The sequence below is a fragment of the Centruroides vittatus genome, unplaced genomic scaffold (assembly GCF_030686945.1).
Source record: "Centruroides vittatus isolate TY-2023 unplaced genomic scaffold, ASM3068694v2 contig_17, whole genome shotgun sequence".
In the NCBI taxonomy this organism is placed as follows: domain Eukaryota; kingdom Metazoa; phylum Arthropoda; class Arachnida; order Scorpiones; family Buthidae; genus Centruroides; species Centruroides vittatus.
Genome location: NW_027121033.1, coordinates 371179 through 391023, shown reverse-complemented (window position 1 = coordinate 391023; position 19845 = coordinate 371179). Strand labels below are relative to the sequence as shown.

At 37.0% G+C, this 19845-nt stretch overlaps 3 protein-coding genes across 3 annotated transcripts in view; 2 read left to right on the top strand and 1 right to left on the bottom strand.

Annotated features, from left to right (window-relative positions):
• LOC136969072 (ubiquitin carboxyl-terminal hydrolase MINDY-2-like) overlaps positions 1 to 19845 on the top strand; it is a 114670-nt gene that overhangs the window by 7894 nt on the left and 86931 nt on the right. The gene's annotated exons all lie outside the window — the stretch shown is intronic.
• Positions 3856 to 9769, bottom strand: LOC136969059 (uncharacterized). Its single transcript, XM_067263142.1, has 5 exons — positions 9627 to 9769; positions 8499 to 8698; positions 6339 to 6435; positions 4306 to 4471; positions 3856 to 4208 (listed from the first exon to the last, which is right to left on the bottom strand). Exons 2-4 carry the CDS (start codon positions 8691 to 8693, stop codon positions 4311 to 4313), a joined length of 453 nt encoding a protein of 150 aa, XP_067119243.1. The 5' UTR covers positions 8694 to 8698; positions 9627 to 9769; the 3' UTR covers positions 3856 to 4208; positions 4306 to 4310.
• On the top strand, positions 17835 to 19696 carry LOC136969105 (glutathione S-transferase kappa 1-like). The gene is made up of 8 exons (XM_067263206.1): positions 17835 to 18039; positions 18111 to 18192; positions 18257 to 18357; positions 18423 to 18545; positions 19023 to 19058; positions 19124 to 19240; positions 19305 to 19398; positions 19470 to 19696. Exons 1-8 carry the CDS (start codon positions 17968 to 17970, stop codon positions 19508 to 19510), a joined length of 666 nt encoding a protein of 221 aa, XP_067119307.1. The 5' UTR covers positions 17835 to 17967; the 3' UTR covers positions 19511 to 19696.

Sequence of the window (19845 nt, the reverse complement as noted above, 5' to 3'; positions counted from 1 at the left end):
CCCCGAGCTACTCGCCAAAAATGACTCCCCCTCTCCACCGGCCCTCTTTTTTCCCTGTAAAAAGGAGCCGAGCGGGGTCGTTTCTACAGGGACGTCTATAGTAGAATGTTTGGTAACAGGTCCTGATCCCGATGCCGTACCTCATCCTTCCTATATTCCTTCTCGGGCCCCCTGACGAATAAAATCCATCAGGAAGTCTTCATTAGCCCTCATAAATAAGTAAAATGTCATTCCATAACAATTAAGGGCTTTCAGGTGAAGAGAATCAGGTCTCGACCTTTTACAGATAAGCAAAGTGCGAACAAGAAAAAGATAAGAAAGAGATGATGTCGTGTCGGCACTTAGAAGGGCTGAGTACTAAAAAGACTTGTTTTTAGATTAGAAACATTTTGTAGAAGGGCCTGCGGGTAGTACTTATTTAGTGAAAGTGAATTTTTCGATTTTGAATTTATTTATTATCGATAGGGCCTCTCGCTTCCCCCCTTTAAAGAGAGAGAGTGAGAGGCCCTGACTGATAAACTAATCCCCCATTTAAAGGGATGATCCTTCTGTAAAGATAATAGAGAGGGCCTTTTTTTAATTTCAAAACCTAAATTCTCCATTCCTTCATTAGTCAAAATGATCATCGGGATTTTTAACGGGATTTCGGGATTTCTCAGAGTACTAATTGTATTTCTCTGAAAATTCATGTTCATTCGTCATAAGGCCTCCTAATATACGGCCAACACTTAGTGAAGGTGCTATATTTTCAGGACCTTATAATGTAAATTTAACTTTAGATATATTTTTTCAGAGTAGAATGAAAACTCACTCAGAAGCGAGTGGTCTTTCCTAGCGAGGCCTCATAGAGATGGTTTTTATATTCCTGTGTTATCTAGAAATATCAAACACTGCTATAACTTATCAGGGCATAGAAACGGTAGACCCATTTTATAGCTGCAAGTATCTACTGGACTTGGGCCATATCTTTGAAATACTGATCTAAACTTGTACAGAAACACGGCTCGCCCAACTCTACTAAAAATCTAAGAGCCCTTAAAATGTCTGGATCGCTCCCAAGAAAGTGGAAAAATACTCGATAAAAAAAGGAGCAGGGCCCGAAGGCTAGAAAGTGACAGGCGGGATGACATTATTTCTGAGGACCGTATATCAGTGGTCGTGATGGATGGCCCTCTATTGTCCCGCCCGTTGACAGCTGCAGGTAGTTTGTAAAACAAAAGTGCGATAAATCACCTTTCACAAAGCCCTTGACAGGGGCCTCGAACGAATTAGATCACTTTTCTGTAGGTTTTTGAGCCCTTCCGGCCCTCGTCACATATTTCCGCCTTCTACTCCGCTCATCGGCTTCGGTATAAAGGTTATTTAAGAGGGCCGATGTTTAAAGAAGAGGGCCTCGAGTCGAATGGATTCCTTTAACCGAATTTATTTCCGAGACGTAAACTCGGGAAGAGGCCTCCATGTAACGACTAATTACACAACATCAAAAGAAAAAGGTCTTACATAAAGTATCTCACCTCTTCTCTTTAACATGGGCGGGTGCTTTACGAGTAGAAGGCGCTTATCTTCTTACGACAGGTTTATTACTCACGTGACTCGTGACAAGGTGAACCGACACCGTGCCTCCGGGGCCCCCGTCCTTCTAAGCAATTATTCCTTTTGCTTACCCGACTATTAGTATTCATCCGGAGGCCCCACCACGTCCAATGATTTCTATTGTCACTGGCTCTGCACTTTACTGACCCAGTGAAAGGAAAAGGGCAGGTGGACGCGAAGTTCTTTTTTTTTCTTCAGTTGTTTTTGTATCGGGGTAGATCGGGAGCCGTTGCACCTGCTCGACCTCTTGAACCATCGAAACAAGGATGCAGACTCACGTAACCAAGAGAAAAAAATCCGTTCGGCTTGGCTTACGTGACGAATTGCAACCGTTACGTCAGCGTGCGTCACCCCGCTTTTAGAAAATCCGGGTAGACAATATCGAACAGAAGGGTTTTCCATTTTGCGATAAGAAAATCTTATTTGCATCACCCCAAATCGTTCGGTTCCTTAAAATTCCGGTTACGTCTTGCGGCTTCTCCGGCCTCATTTGCGTAATAAGATTCATTGCCATTGCCAAATTGCTATTTCTAGCAGTTTTCAGGTTATCAACCGAAAAACTCATTACAAATGTTCTGTTAGAAGAAAAATTGCCGAAAATTTAAATTCTGCACCGGAAACTTCGGCGATTAAGCTGAAAAAATAACCACGAAAGCACCACGTTGCACTTCGATAAATGAATGGTTTTATTGGATTTAACAAGAACATTTGCTAAATTTTTGCTCTACAATTGTCCGATTTATTAATCATTAACATAAACTGGCGGCTTAAAATGCTTCATTTTTTAAATTAAAATGGTGTGTTATCTGCGCTCGTCCATGCGAAAAAAATAAGAAATCAAGATGGCGTCGGGTTTTTCAAACCCATCCGACACGAAACTATTTCATTTTTACGATTATTGCCGTTTAAATTACAGACATTGTTTTAATTTCCGCCCGTCCCACTAAGCAACTGTCCCAACCACCTGTTGAGCCTCGAGGCTACATCGAGCCTCTTAAGATTAGAGGGGGGAAAAATGATTGTTATAAAACCCAGCGACCGTTAATCCAATCAAGTGCGTTGTTAACCCCATTGCACTCAGGGCTAATTCTAGAAATCATTGTTTTAAAAGGCCGAAAGAAGAATTTGGAGGGCCCCGATTCGTTTAAAGAACAATAAATGACTAATGGCCAGAGGAAACGTCATTAATTAACCAGAAAAAAATAGACAATGGAACTTGGTGAACTGCGACTCATGAGGAACTCTCTATGTGTAACTCACTTGACTTTTAACGTATTCGCTAGGAGGTTGCGTAACCGTTTGGAGGCTCACCATTAATTCTAGTACTTATTTTAAACTTAATTTATGAAACGTTGCAGCGTGCTGTGCTTCATAACAAAGTCTGCAATCCAGAACGGCTGAATAAATAACAGATTGGTAACACGCATACAAATGATTTGTTATCGTAACTGTCGAAGTATGGAGCTCGAGCGAGGGACCAATTTTATAGATAAAAATCCCATGTTGTGTGTTGCCATTTAAGTGCTTATCAGTAATGCAAATTAGCATCGATCGCACCCGAAACGAGCGTATTTTTGAATGTTGCATACTTCTAACAGATGTACGAAGCCAAATGCCAGATCGTGAGGAACTCCGAAAGACCAATGTGGCACCCTCTAAATCTACGAAGCCAAAAGCCAGATCGTGAGGCACTAATAATTTATTTACACGGCCTGTGTAAGAAATGGTATTCGTGCTCCTCTAAATGTAACCGCTCACGAAAAATCGACCCCCAGCTTTTTCAATATGGCGCCATTGAAACCATTCAGAAAGGGACATCACGCGCTTTTGTGAGTCAGTTTATTGTGTTGGTACCTGGCGTCCGGCGATGTCGCATCGTAATTGCGAAGGACAAGTGACGGCAGATGGCGCAGCATGCAGAATAGGAACCGGTAAGCAATCCTGCAGCTTTACCTCCCCTTCTTTCCCACGCTGAGATCGAAGTGTGGGAATTTACGCCATATGGCGGAGGGAGACCTTGCACTCGAGGTATGCAGAACCAAGTCCATTCGCCCCGGGCGAAAGACTCCCTTCTGTCTTCTAAGAGGGCTTTAGATACGCTCGAAGTGTTGCCCTCTACCATAGGTGTCAGCATGGGTGTATCCGGAACTTTTTTACGTTGCCAGGAAAATAAAATATATATTTTAAAAAAATAAAATCGACAACACATGCCCTCGCCAACAAAAAAATTCCCTCGACCATACCCGACAAACAGGACAGAGGTAAAGAATAAAAAATAGCTTTTATTCATACAAATATATAAAAAACAAATTCACACGTTAGCTATAAATCTGTACATGTTTATAAATTTTTTTGGGCTATTTACATAGATTAATGGGGAAAAATTCGCCCATATCCCATAGTAGAAGCGTTTGGTACAGGAAGGGGCCGACCTGCATCGAAAAGGAGCCCCCCAAAAATTAATGAAATCACCCAAACTACACTTCGCGACTATAATATTAATAATTTCGGGGGTGGATTATCTCTCTCTCTCCCCTGTTTCGCATCACTTCCAAGTCTTGGATGGCTCGTCCCGAAAATTCATCTAGGCACAGAACTGGATGGATGGGTGCATGCTGTAAGGAGAGGAAAAAAAAATGGTGCTAAGAAACCAGTTATTAGACCGGTATCGATGGTTTGCGGTGTGGTGTTAATCCCTTATTTGTTACTCACCTGATTTACAAGAGCTTTCTGTGGCGCGTGAGGTGGTAAGATGGGATGTGACGGTTCCTCTCCCTCATCCACCGCTGGGGCACGGGCATCGTCGGGTTGACCACCAAGTGGCGTATGAGTTCTCGAATTTCGGATTGCCCCAATTGGTTTACGTCGATGGAAGATCCTGAAAACGAGGAGGAGGAGAAGGATTAGCGACTCTCGTTCCGGAAAAAAATCACGTTTCTGTGCAACAGGATAAATGGTTTTATGAAATAATCCCGATGGAATGACCTTGAAGATAAGGGTATTGTTGGGAAGGATAACAATTACCTGTATCTACCAATTTGTTTGGGTGTGTTTCTTATGATTAATTAGTAGGAGTCGACGGTGAAAAAGATAAAGCACTTCCACCCCCAAGCCATACAATTTAACCTCGGTTTCTAGTTTATCTTAACGTGTACCCGATTATGATCGGTTCGTATATTTGCATGGGGTTATTCTTTTTCCATAATGCGTTATAAGATCACGGAAATTTGGTGTTCTTGTTTACATTCTGAATACTAATTGCACGCGGTACAACTCCCTTCAATGTTTTATACATTGTAGAGGCTTTAAAGACCTTCACGATTGCCCATGAAAATTGTACAACTTAAGAATTTCTGGTTTGTTAAACAATACTTGAAATAGTCGACAACTTCGGCGCATACTTGAAGCATCTCTTACTAGAACAGAAACTCTAGGATCTTACTTGAAAGCTCTAGAAGCGTTTTTTCACCGACTAAAGAGACATCTGTGAGAACTTTAAATATATTATATGCCCCATTAATTCTTGAAATCCGAGCACTTCTAGAATCTCATTCCAGAACTCCGCTAAAGAATCAACAAGCGGTGAACCCCGAAAACACGGAAAACACCTGGATACAGAATGCCATTTATGAAATTAAAATTGAATTCCTTCACGATTCTTTCTCGTATTGAAAGCTTACTAGCGCTTATCCGAGGGAGGTAAGGTACAAGATAAACGAGGATGGGATTATGGTTGTGTCAACTAAGAGGACAGTGCCCAACTACCTTCGGGGCCGTTCTTTAACAAAACACTTCACCGAACCCTGTGTCAAGGAGTGCCCTCGACTGATGGCTAACTATGAACTCGAAGAGGAAACAGGTTCTTTCTTTGTTCCCTCCGCTCCTTTGCACTAATAAGGTGTACTGGCAGGTGTCTGAAGACGTGGGATGTACCGCTGACACGTGCATTGGGGGCCAATGGACCGCACAAGGTCAAACTGATTAGACTTCGCCTAGTTCGCTTCTATAAAAACTCAACTTCGCTATTTGACTAACCTTTTCAGTTTTTTCTCCTCTTCTAACTTCATTATTAATAAATTAACTTACTACGGGAGCAATTTCAACATCTCATACGTGATCTTCGTGTAATAAACACGGGATTAGTGTAATTTATTCCAACGAAGATCCCAAAGCTGCGTCACAATAAAAAAAATGGCGTCGTGGCACCAGTGCCCCCCTTTTTTGGGAAAATTAATATGTACACGGGGAGGACGTAACTGATATCATTAATCAATCCTCCCAAAAATACCTTCGGACAGCGTGTCTAATTAGCCTCCCCCTCTGCCAACCAAGAATCTGGATGGAGGGTAGAAACACATCAACACAACGTCGCAACAATGAAGACGTACAATATGTTATTTCGTTAAACACCAAGGGGAGATACTGTTACATCAACAAGAGTAACTCCGGCGACCGGAGAAAAGCCGGAGGAGTTGTTAAGAGGCGTTTACACCAACATTTTCAACAGGTTTGCGTTGGGAGGTGCCCCGTCGAAACCCAGTCACACCTTCTACGGAATCGAACCCAGTTCCTGATTCCTTAAATAACATCTCTTTCACTCAATTAGTCTTTTGTGCACAGGCAAAGAGAGCTTCCTTGTTTAGATATCGCATGAATATGTATGCATTTTTTTTTCTATTTTTGAAGGGAAGACATTCAAACGTGCAGCTGCCTGTAACAGGAGAAAGAGGGGAGACAAGAATTACCTTGTAAACACTGTGGCAGGCCTCGATTTCTTAATTTTACGATCAGGGCACTGTGGAGGTGGTCGATATATCTGATAGCCTCTTCTATCACCGTTACCTGAAAAAAAGGCGTGCAAAAATGTAACGTAAAATTCAGAAAAGCAAAAAAAAAAAACATTCCATATTAATTGTAATTAGCAAATTGCGTTTTAATTTCCAGTTTTCTTAACCACAATTAACCGAGACTTAATGTCAATCGATTTCTTTTTCCCGTGTCGATTTCATAATTCAAAATAATCAGTTACGTTGTCAGTTACGTTAATAAATACCGATTAGATCTCATCAATTTCACTCGTTAAACGCAATTAATCGGTTTTAATGACAATTAAATTTGCCAGCTCGATAATAAACGATTTCAAAATTAGCTATCGGTGACGTATCGGGTGGCAATTAGTAGCCATCTTTTTTTTGTTTTTTAGTTTTATTTTTTACTTTTAGTCAATTACACCCCGTTTAAACTCGAATTAATTAGATGCTGACAATCACTCTCGATGACATGTTTACGAAACGCGTGGTCGTGTAGCCATTCCATCAGGTAACCTGTATGTAACGGGTCAAGTCACGCCAAAACATTCGTAGAGTGTTGTCAACAGGCTCATTGATAGACACTAGGCAGACACGACGCCACCCAGCGGTAAAAAAGGGCTCCTTTGTAGTCTAGAACGTGGAAAAAAAACGAAGAAAACAATACGGAGCAATATACCTGATTCTGAAAGAGGACCCCTTCTTTTAGAAATCGCTCTTGTGTGTACATACTGATAGCGATCGGATAAATAGTTGTTGTTAAAAAACGATTCTTTAGTAACGAAATCCAGATGGAGTGTTAGCACTTATATACCAGATGTCTGCTACGTTAGATAACGCTGTGATGATAGGATTGCTCAGCATCTGGTGGTTGATCTGTTCCATATCCCACTTCATACACTCCTAGTGGTTTTAGTGGTTTCGTAAACCTGTTTTTGATACTTCGACGCCGATAGGGGATATATAGGATTTCGCCTTTTGCTTCCATATCGACGTCCTTCCCCTCCCCTCCCCCCCCTTCTCGCCAGTTGAAAATATAGAAGCACCCCGGCTGTCGGTTTGGTAAGATGACCCTATAACAAGGTTAGATGTCGAAACTGTTTTGCTTTATGGGGGTTTTAAATTGTAAAATCCTCCGTTGTAAAAAGGGTAGGGCGGCATGCAACGTTAAATTCGCCTTTCCGGATGATAATATATTTGATTTAACGCTACATTAATATTTATATAAACAGTATGTTGCGTTTTTCCGCGGCTGTAATACTTTATATAAAGTTCAGTCGGTTGCGGAAACGTTATAACGAGTTTTTATTACACGTAAGATTGCGAAAAAAAACGTTAAATATCGGGTGACGTAAGCGTTAAATCAAAAAGAATTAAGAAGTGAGGAAAAAAACGAAACGGCATCCGACGATTTTAATTACAATTAAGAGGGAAACCGATTAATATTTTAATTGCAATTAGAGTTTGCGTCGATTTCACGTTTAATTACAATTAACGGTGCGAAATCGATTCGTTTTTTTAAGCACATAATATCAGTTTCATTTATTAAATAATATTGACAAATAAATACACGTGTAAAATTGAAAATTGACTAATATATTTTTTAAATCATTTTCATTCGTAAATGAAAACCAATGAATGAACTTGAACGAAAAGGAAAACAATGACGTCGGTGAAAATTCCCACGAGACGAAATTGATTAAAAATTGTGTGAATTTAAAAATCAGTTTCATTTAAAATATTATTTTAATTAATAAAACACAATTAAGCTTTCGTTAATTGTAATTAAAAACAATAAAATTTAAAATAAAAATAGAAAAAAAAGTTTTATTAAAACATGGATAATTCTGAAATAATTTTTAGTTGTTTAAAAACATATTTAAAACCTTAATTGTGTTTAAAAGTTAAAGGCTAAACGCTTTTAAAACGCTTTAGAAACGTGTTTAAAAAGTCGTAAATATGTTTAAAATGAAAGCTTTTAGAAAATGGTAGTTTTTAAAACTTTCTAAACATATTTAAGGCTTGCTTAAACGCCTTAAACAGGTTTAAATATGGTTAGAAACTTCTAAAATTTATGCACCGATTGTTCTTGTTTACCTTTGAGACGTGAGGATTAGTGGCAATGGATGGGACCATAGACCTTAAACGCTGATATTCCCTTTTTTTGAGAAGCTTCATCTTCGATTTCTTATCTTTTTCACCGGTTTGCCTTGATCCTTTCGGCAATTGTTTCTCTTTAAGTTTGTTCTCTTCCGTCCATCCGGTTTTTGTTTCTTTGTGTATTTTCGTCATATCAACTGTTTAGAAAAAAAAGAGCACGGGACGTCAAGAACCAAAACAGAATTTATTATCATCAATTATTGTTAATAATGAAGCGCATTATATAAGAATTTTGCAGAGAAGTGTATATTGAGCTGGTAGTGTCACGAGAACAGCCCATCCCTCAGATAGGGTTACAAAGCAAATACATGAGTGAGTTTGTCCAGACATGTATCTGGGATGGTGAGTAAACTCGAGTGATGTGCCACTTTCGTAGGCGAGTGCGTGTGTTATTTTACTTCATTTTTTTTAAATTTCTTCGTTAACGGGGGGCTGTAATTAGTAATCTTATTAAAGGGGGAGTTCGCGTGGTTTTTAAGAGGATGCCACGATAAGTCAAAGAGCATATGCCAGGTAGAGAAATAAGGCACAGATGGTATCCAGATCTACTAATTACATCCTTCTGGGAAACGATGTTGCGAGAAGGGGTCTGGATATTGTTGGCAACGTCGAGGCCCTCTAAAAGTCTCCAGAAAACGCCCGGCAACGTCGATGAGTGAAAAATTGCAGTTAAAAATTTCATTTTTTTTCTTGCGCTTTTTGGCACTTTTTTTAAAACCTGGTTTCTATTTTGTAACACATAAAAAGGGGTGTTGCGCTTCTATCTGCGACAGTTCCAACGACATTCCCATCTGTCAAGTGTGGACAGAATCGAACCAGATGTTAAGTGACAGACCGCTTTTACAAAGAATATGCTGCAAAAAGGAAAATTTCGACCCTAAAGCGCAGGATGTTTGCTATGTAACCCAGGGGTATACGGTTATACAACATCTGGCTCGCGGGTGTACGAAATACATAAGTACAACGCAGGAAATTTCCGATTTTTATATTCGGTGAAATGGTTTATAAAGCAAAATTTAATTTTAAAATAATTTTTTAATGATAATAATAATAAATAATGCTTACCTGTTGGGCGAATTCACGGCGATTTTACACTAAAAAAAAAAGTTTGAGTATTAAAATTCACAGAGTTTCAAACATAACTTCAGAGGGCGCTTATGTAACAAACAATCGTTCAAGTCCACAATCGCTATGGAAACGAAAACTTTACCTCCCCTATTTTACTAAACTCATCTCTTCTCCTATTGGTCGAAACGTTTCGTCCATTCGCATATCAATCCGAGTAAATATTTGCATTTTATACGCAACTTATATATAAAAATTAATATTTCTGATGCAGAAATACGACTGTTTAATCAAACGGTATTAAAATAATTAAAGTATTTTACGATTTAACCGCGAATGTATCAAAACAACACGGCACTATTTTCTTCCTATCAGCATACCTCAGCGCTCAATAATACATATAACCGGTTGTAACGAATGAGGCAGATGTATATTTTCCGATTTTTTTTTTTAATTTTTAATCCGATAAAAACTTGTCAATCTTATTTAAATATTATTACTTCTTAATAAGTTTTATTTATTAATTTAATTATGCATTCAACGAGTTTTACATGTGATTGGTTTCTTAGAAAATTTTTTAATTTCGTCACGTGAATTTAAATATTTTCAATTTAACTAATCTAGTTTAAATCGCGTCACGTGACCGGAAAATTAGGAACAGAAACGTGACGTCAAATAATTATAAATATTAAAAACTATTTCGTCTTTAATTACGGCCAGTTCGAATTATTATTTTCTGCTTTGACTTTTATTTATTCCAGAAAATTTTTCGAATTTAAATCAGTCACGTGACGAAATAAGCGGCATTCCCGATATTCATTTGAATTCTTATTTTCATCTTAAAATAATGTAAAATTTATTAATTTTTGCTTAAAACGTCTGAAATTTTATGATTTTTAAACCAAATTTTTCTTTAAAAATTTACATTTAAACTGAAATATCGTCCTTTTTTCAATGGTTACATCACAGTTCCTATATCGGAATCGGATTGGTCGGATGAAACGACGTAATTCAAATTTATATAATTAAAATAATAAAATTATTTTTTTATTAAAAATGAAAGAAAATAAACGATTGAATAATTCATAAGAGAAGTAATAAACAATTTTAAAAAACACCGTTTCCATTTTAAATTCATTTGTCGAGTGAAGTCACGATTTCAATTGCTAATTGGAGGAATCGGATGACGTATTTTAAAAATTCAAATTTTAAAAATATCTCGTTTTAAATTTAACCAATGATACGGACGGAGGCGGATAAGATCGCTAGTTGATTGGTTGTAGTTTATGTCTTCCATTTGAATTCGGTAAGTTTATTTTCGCACGAAAAAAAAACAGTTTTCGATTTTAAATTACAGATTTAATCCCTCGGGACGATAAATATTCAATATAAATTATTTTAACACGATGCTATCTCGATATCGAAAACTTCGCTCTATTCATGAATATTTCATGAGTAGCATCCTGTTGAAAGCGTCTACACAAACAAATTAAAAACGCGAACGTATTTTAAGGTGACAAAAATCGGGAGGTGACACCACGAGTCACGTGATTAGCACCTTAACCTCGCTGCGAGTCACGTGGCACGCTTAAAAATGTGCGTCTTTTACTCTGCAATTCGCGTAGCGCGCTGTTCCACATGTCTTGGTGTGGTATATGTCTGACGTGCCAGAGGTCATAGGTCATGGTAATACGATTTGTTTCATCCAGCTGATCAACATTAAACAGAAATAAATGCATTAGTGAAATTGACCCCTGTCATCTACAGATCTCACGTGTACATAATGCAGGACGTAATGGAAGAAAATAAGGTTTCTACCCTGATGCGTCACAGTTCAGTTTTTCTCGGGTGATTGTTTTCCTCGCCGGTCACGTGCTTCTGCTCGATATTTCCTCAAAAATTTACGGAGGATCGATGAATGATACGACTTATCGATAAATTTCACGAGTGTGGCGTAACGTAAACTCAGATTAAATGGCAGTCGGCCGAGAGAAATAACTTCGTGACCATATAAGAAACGAAATAATTCCATAACAATCACGTGAGAGACAGTGAATGACATCTCCGGACAGCTGGAACGTGTTTATTGACAAGTCACGTGCATTTTTTGAATTGAATTGGTATCCACGGACCGAGACACGTCCCTCGACAAGAATTTAACACCAGATGATAGCGATGTACGGGGGAGAGAACCTCTCCGGAAATACGAGTCACGTGGTAGAGAAATATAATTAAGTCGTAAAAGATGTGAGACGTCATAATAGACATTTGTATCACGATAATAGGGGCACTCACGTAATAATGTCACGTGTTAAGGAGCTGTTAAAAGGGTAATGTTATCCTGTAAATTCTAGATTTGAAGTACGTGACTTTGTATCGTTGACTAAATGATAAGTTTACAAGCACCAAATTGTGGCTGCTTCTTTTACTGTTCGTCTTTTAAAAAGTGGAAGCTGTAAACTCGACACGCGGTCTGTAAAGTACTTCTCTGCAAAATATGTAGGCCTACTTATTCAACGAGATTCTGTAATCTAGCTAATTTAAACGATACTGAGAATTGGGATTCTTACCGCAGAAATTGATTTACAATATAAGATTAAAAAATTTTAGGCCGATTTTAAAAATAGCATTATGTATCTTCGTCTAGACCAATCCCACCCGTGAAATCCATAATTTTTGCCTTGCAGATTGTAAAACTACATCTGTGGGCCGTGTTTAATTATACATTGTCACCAATATAAGGCCTTAAAAGTTGACACCGATCAGTCTCGACAGATTAGGAAACACGAGACGGGGTGGCCGCCCAATTCGGCTGGTATATGCATTACACATGTCTGCTTCTACTCGGATGGGGCAACTCGAAGAGGGGCAAAGGGCTTCGAGTTCTGTTAAATGCTACTGTATCTGTACCAAAGACCCTTAGAAGGCGGTGGATCAAAGATAAGTATCCGTAGCTGGTTCAAATAAAGATTTGTCGAACATGTGGTCGGGCGCGGAAGGACCACACCTTTTTCCCTAACCTTGCAAAGGTCAATCACATCTAAGGGCTTGATAACGATGACATTTTAAAATGTCCCTGGCCTAAATTTGTCACTGTGACTCAACAATAAGTCGTCTAGGAAGACTCATTTCACGAGTATCGGCCCTTCTAGACGGATATTTATTATAATGTTTTGCCATTTATAGTGCATGAACTATAGGGTTTACGTTAATGTTATTTGAGTGGTAGAATAGCACCTGTCATCTATTGCAATATGGGGCATAACGCGTGTTGGCATGATGGAGAGGTTATGAGGTCAAAAACCAAAAAAGGTTTCTGCTGGAAGCGCCTGTACGGCCCACACGAGCAGGAATTAACCCGAAAGCAGGACGAAGATTGGGCGTTAGGTCAACTTCCTGCACTTTTGTGGGCGAATTCGGTTCTTTTGCTAGTTCCTGCTCTTGGACATCCGATTCTTCGCATGTAAATTTTACTTTGTAGTCAGATATTGTCTCAGAATGAGTAGGTTCAACGATGCTGCATTTCCCCTCTGTCAGTCACGTGATATATATACAAATTTAGTGATTCCACGTGACTAGAACGTTACTGAATAAGATGCCTTTGGGCTCGTCGCTCCACCTTCATCCCGCCGGGTGATGCGTGACGTTTTAATAAAGAATTCGAACCGTGATCCGGATGCCGATGCCTCGCCCGTCCTTATAACGGTCGATCACGTGAATAACCGTCTCAGTTGTAAAAGAGTTCCGACGGGAATACGTCACCATTCATTCATAAATTCCGCAATGAATGAAATGCGATGACGTCACGTAGCGATTGAAAAATTTCTTTATGAATGAGCGGAGGAAATCCAGTACGTAGTTCCCACAGGAATTATCATTCTTTGCAACTACAATAGCCATAACAGATGTGGAGAAATCTACAAATAAACACAAAACGCCAAATTTAATTCGATTCTGCTTATGATCATACTTCTTTCTCTTTCTTTTCGGTTCCGTTTCGAATCTCTAAAATTTAGACAGCGTGGATCCGGATTAATTCAATTTCAAATTCAAACTTTATTAGTAAATTTGGCCGAAGGCCAGTTTACATTGGGGTTAATAAAATTAACAGCACTCTTTTCGCATGAAATTAAATACTAAAGAATTAAACAGCTAATCCACTCTGTTGAAAATACTCATATATCCCGTGGTTCTGGACTAATAAACACGGAACGCTGAATTAGGTTCTATTGGAATAAAAATTTATTTCTATCAGCGATAATTTAATAATAATTACAAACGTCGACAGGAAAATTGAAATTATTTTCGTCTTGTTTTAATTTTTAGTCACGCAAATGGAATTAATTTTATTTAGATTACAAATAAGAAAATCTTATGATTAATTAAGCTTTTGGAAGCGCCTCCAAGTTGACAAAATCGTAATTAAAAAGCAGCCGCTTAATTACACCCGATCACATGACCGATTAAATAATTTGATAATTAGAATGACAAATTGAATAAAATAATTTAATGAGAATTAGAAATTTATTTATTTAAGATAACTGTAAATTATCGCCTTAATATTGAAAATCGAAAAAATATATTTATATGTATAATACGTCATCAAATTACGCGAATAAATATACCTTATTTTATAATATATTATTATTATTATTAACATTAAAATTAAATCAGTAAATGCTTTAAAATTTCTTAAATAATTAAAATAACCGGCAAAAAATTGAGATTAAGACAACTCATGTGACTTTATATATCAAATCTTTTTTTATTAAAAAAATTGATAGATGCGGACCACGTAGTGTGAATTTATACTTGTAGACAATTTTTAAATATTAATACATCCTTTGTTTTTTGCTCCACTTCCTTTTTTCTTTTAAATTTTATTTCGAAATAATAAACAGACATATCACGTGACTCTGTCATATAAATTTTTTTGTTTTTTTGAGAGTTTTTCTCGGTAGGAGGAGTTATGGCGGGTCGGATCGGATAAATCCCCGAAAGTGACAGTTTAAAATGGGAAGATAAGCGAAGTGTAAAGAAAATAAAAGAACGTTCGATGATTACCATTATGCAAAAGCTCGTTAGTATGGAAGTAGAAAGAGCCGGGAGCCACAATTTAACAGTGATAAATTTACAAACACACCCCAAGAAGCTCCTAATTAGTCTTGTAGAGAGTCTTACAGACTATAGGTTGATGAAATTATCCAAATTATCACCTGCTTGACCCCATTCCACGCTCGTTTGTCTGTTTGTGCTTTAAAAGATTGCATAAAAGAAGGGGGAGGAGGAAGGAAAATAATAATAAAAACTCATTTCACAGCCGGTATTGTTTAAATCCGTGAATGATGAGGTTTTTCAGTAGCCCGCTTTTACAACAGAAAGGGCCCCTTTTGACAATTTGGGGTCCCGGGAAATTAATGGACTGTTGTTTGCCCCGAATCTCCTCACAATACAGTTCCGCGACAACTGTGAAATTTTAAAATTCGTACTTTTAAAAAGGTATTTAAACTGGCAACACTTGCAGATTTTTTTTTTAATTTGAATTTACGGTCACGTAATTGGTTAGTTTAAACCGCTAGAGTTATTACGTAATTGGTACGTATTTGAGCATTGTTATTTAGTGGCAATCGTAATATTTCGTTTTTACAATCGTCATCGTTGCATGTTAATTGTTACGCGTATTTAGTTGTGTTGCTTCATTGTTGGGTAAATTTAGTATGCATCTAATCATTGTTACATATTTATACAGTTACGTAGATATTGTATCTACTATTACAGAGGACTTAACGCATCTTCAACTGTTTCATGTGCTACGTCATTTGAAGATTATCCTGTATTTCACAGCAAAAAAACAATAATTTGATCCTGCGCAGTAAAAAATGCACATTAATACAGTAGATAAGTTCCCAAATGGGCAACACTCTAGGGATTATTACTGGTATTAATGTCAGTTAAATAGTGTTAAAAGAAGCGGGACGAAAAACACGTGTAACCTAGCAAAAAAAAAAAAAAAAAAAATGTTAAAATGCACTTTCGGTAGCATTTTCCCCTATTTAAATGGAATAAAATCAGTGTTGCAACATAGATCCTTGTATTCAAAAATATTAATTTTGAAATTCGTCACAGTAACGCGCTTTAGTAGTGTTACCAGAGAGCAATGCTCTAATTAATGATGTAGGATGTTCATTAAAATTAAGCATTCTATGTAGTACATTCGTAGGTTTGATATACTGTACATATGAATAGGTCATGGCAGGAAGTACAATTGTACACATTGGCGTAATAAATTGTTCTACGATAAGGAACCAAATCACGTCTCGTATGTTATTAAAATCCACATGAATAAACCAATATTATCATTAACGCAAGTTAATTAAGATGCACAAAATGGTGCCCCGATTTTGATCATTCATACAAGCTTGCATATTAAATAAATATATGTAATTTTACCCGAATTTCCAACAGGTAGCTCGAGAGCAACGTTTCCGAATCTCATAACGGCATTGTAAGCGAAGGTTTAGAAACGCGGAAAATTCTTACGACGTTTTTCTCCTTGTTGTTATGGTTCCCCACGCAAAAATTAATACCGGGGATGGACGAATTCGATTTTCAGATATAGTATTAGGTTTTTTCTTCCTCCCCCGTCCTAAATTTTTCCATTCAGACGATTTCAAACCGACCGGATGTAGCAATTTTGGATAGTATCCATCCCATTCACTTAATTCACGCACCGGCAAACAAGCGAGACGGAATTTTCAAAGAAGTGAATGGGAATACTCGCAACAGATCCTATACACTTCACGGTATTGTCCTTCGATACGGTTTTGAAACTTTTTAACATTTCCTCCACGTCTCCTCCCTTTCTCCAATTACACTGAATGGAGGAAGGGGAGAAAAAGTCGAAGGATTCATGGACGTTTTTTGCTAAGGGAAATCATAGTTTCAAAAACTTTAGCATTTACTTTAATAGAAAACCTTACGCGCCGACGATTTTTACAGAATCGTCGCTACCTACTCAATTAAAATCGAATTAATGGGGATTTCAAAGGAAATGATCGAACCGCAGCCTTGTGGAGTTTTTTTTCGAAGAGGGTCGCCATTTTTTAGAAAAGGGCCGTAATTCTGTTATTTATTATTATTTTTAAATCGTTTAAAAATATTTTTATATGAAAATTAAATTTGAATTTAAAACGACATTTTAAACATACTTTTTAAAAAGTATAATTATAAAATTAATTCATACATAATTTATTAAACGAATGCGTTTGTAGTAGTATATATTAACACTGATAGATGGCAGTAAAATATTTTATTTACGCTCCATCTATTGAGTAAAAGTGAGATTAGTAAGTTAAAATTAATATTTACTAATTAATATAAATTTAAAAAAATGCAAAACGAGTAAAAATTTTAGAATAAAAAACTAGATTATTTTAACTAATTTTTCATCCCGTAAAGAGGAAAAAAACTTTTTTAGAAAGTATTATATAAATTCAGCTCGTAGCTTTGATTAATTGTAGAATTAACAGGATGCCTTTATTTATCGTTTGCGAGCGTTTAATTAGGGTCAATTTTCTAAACTATGCAATGAAAAATGTAGAATTTTTCGCTTCATTCAAAATCATGACTCGTTCCGAACCAGTTTCATTCGCATGTCATAAATGCTCTCGTTTAGTAACGTCGATTTTTTTCTTCATATTTTAAAATGCTTTGAAGAAAATCACTCGCGCGTAGTTCCTCCAGTCGTAAATACTTAAAATAATTCACGATAATTTCATGGAATTTTAAAATTACGTTTCTATAATTCAATTATATACTGTGATTGTGTTATGTAATTAATTTACGTTATTTTAATTGAATAAAAATGTAATGTTATCATTATAAAATTTATCGATAAATTTTTAATTATGTTATATTTTAATATCCATTTAAATATGACATTTTCGTTCGCTAGAGGTCACTCATGAGTCGGAATGGCCGCCATCTGGTGGACACAAAAATTGTGCCTAATGAATTAACATTAAAAAAAAAAATAAAATAAAGTCAAAATTTCTCACTCGGAAACTTATTTTATTATTATTATGGTTAATAGGACGAAAAATTAGACGATATTCCATATTTTAATTTATAATGAAATTTCATTCATATACACAAAAACAAAATGGCGGCGGAGGCGTTGTCGTCGCTTTATCTTCCTTTAATTGGCCATTAAAATAAAATATTATTATTTTTGCATTATTTATAATTAAAAATACGTAAATATAAATAATAAAGTAATTATATTTTTGATCACGTGATCTCTTGCAGGAGTTACTATTAACTGATCGAACACGTGACGAGCATGGTACCTTCTAAAATCACTGTTGAGTTCTTCTATGACGTCGTTTCGCCTTATTCTTGGATTGCTTTCGAGGTAAGTCGGTACTTCTTGTCAAGTAACGCACCCCAAATTATAAGCACGTGTGTTAAATGGTCTGTGTATAGGTGCTGTGTAGATACAAAGTCAAGTGGGGCTTGGATTTGCAATGGAGACCATTCTTCTTGGGTGGCATTATGAAGGAATCAGGTAATTCCCACTATAGAGTGGTCCGTATAGCTATGGTATGTGATGCTTAAACTTGTGTTTACAGGTAACAATCCACCTGCATTTGTGGCAAATAAGGCTCTATACATGAGACAAGACTTGAAGCGATTGGCTGATTACACTAAGATTCCAGTATGCATACCGGAGGTAAGTATAAAGGGGTGAATATGTCAGATGTTTTTTGCTGTTTGCGAATGATCGCTTTCTAACAGAATTTCTCGGAAATCATGAGTAACACACTGGGAACTCAGCGGTTCATCACGGCGGTAGACATCAAGTATCCTCAGTACACCGAGCAGCTGTCCAGACAGTTTTGGATGAAGATCTTTAAAACAGTATGCTTTAGTAAAATTTGATACAAATGTGACTCTGAAGGAGGCAGTTGGGATCTTATCGGAATTGCGTAAGTAAAAGTCACACAGATCATCAGTTTCTGTGACCTGCTAAGAGATATAGTCCCAATTTTACCAATGACAGTGTGTGCAATGTGACACAGCACCCCAGCAGTTGGTATGATGGCATTTCTCTTATTTTGAGCTTTTAGCCATCTCTAGTAAAGTGGAAAACATTTGATTTTTAGCGTAGTTTTTGCTAATAGTTTCAGATTTTTTCACTTAATTTTCGGATAGACCAATTATGGAGGACTAGATCTCACGAAGGTCGTGTATATTGTTGGTTTCTTTGACTCGTTTACTCCCATGGGCATGGTCTACGGCTCCGATAAGGTCCCAACTGCCTCGTTTAAAGCTGCATTTGTACCTAAAATTCACTTTGTTTTGCATTCCTTAATTTTGGATGTTTTGTTGATTTAGTTTGAAGACGTAACACAAGTAGAAAGCATGAAAGAAGTAAGTTTACATCAGATTTTCTCATCTTTCCAAATTTAGAAATTGAAGTGTATTATGTATTGCAGACGGCAAAGGAGATAGGCATGAAGGATTCCGAAGTCGAAGATGCGGCAGCAAAAATAACTGCAAAAGAAACTAAGGACAGATTGAGAGAATTCACCGAAAAAGGATTAAATTACGGAGTAATAACTTTAAACTTTTGTTAATTGGTTTTTAAATGCCGTTCTAATAACATTCTCGTTTCAGGGCTTCGGATCACCCCTCATTGTGGCTCACATCAATTCTAAGCCAGAAATGTTCTTCGGTTCGGATAGATTCGAGTTATTGGCTCATGTAATGGGTAAGACTTCAGTTAATCTTTCTTATTGCATCGATTTTGAAAGTCATTACACTCGTAACTTTAAATTTTAGGTAAGAAGTGGGATGGACCACGCGCAGGCAGTAATTTATAAGGATTTTTATACAATTTTGAATAATTCTTTTCTAAACTTCAAATTTGAATGTTGTTTGTATGACAGTGTAATTCTGGTCCCAGATATTAAGTATGGCATACGTTACACAAGGGTACCGAGATGAAATGACCAATTTATAAATGGGATATTTTCTAGAATTAGGCATTAATAAAGTTTAAAACCCAATTGTTTTGTTGTTCTTTATAGGCAAAAAGAATGAAAATTTGGTAACAACACCCAGATTACCAGCTGCAAAGTTTACCAGTGGCTTGCTGCTCTGGTGGGCCCAGGTTTGAGTCCTTTCAGATCTTCAAAGTCTTGGGATAAAGCCTTTG

Excerpts from the sequence above, each read along its gene's own strand:
- LOC136969105 (XM_067263206.1), top strand. The coding sequence starts at position 17,968 with ATGGTACCTTCTAAAATCACTGTTGAGTTCTTCTATGACGTCGTTTCG. Across the intron at positions 18,358-18,422 it reads TTCCAGTATGCATACCGGAG|AATTTCTCGGAAATCATGAG; the intron begins GTAAGTATAAAG and ends GCTTTCTAACAG. Across the intron at positions 19,399-19,469 it reads GTTATTGGCTCATGTAATGG|GTAAGAAGTGGGATGGACCA; the intron begins GTAAGACTTCAG and ends TTTAAATTTTAG.
- LOC136969059 (XM_067263142.1), bottom strand. The coding sequence starts at position 8,693 with ATGACGAAAATACACAAAGAAACAAAAACCGGATGGACGGAAGAGAAC. Across the intron at positions 6,436-8,498 it reads CTAATCCTCACGTCTCAAAG|GTAACGGTGATAGAAGAGGC; the intron begins GTAAACAAGAAC and ends CCTTTTTTTCAG. Across the intron at positions 4,472-6,338 it reads CCTGCCACAGTGTTTACAAG|GATCTTCCATCGACGTAAAC; the intron begins GTAATTCTTGTC and ends CCTCGTTTTCAG.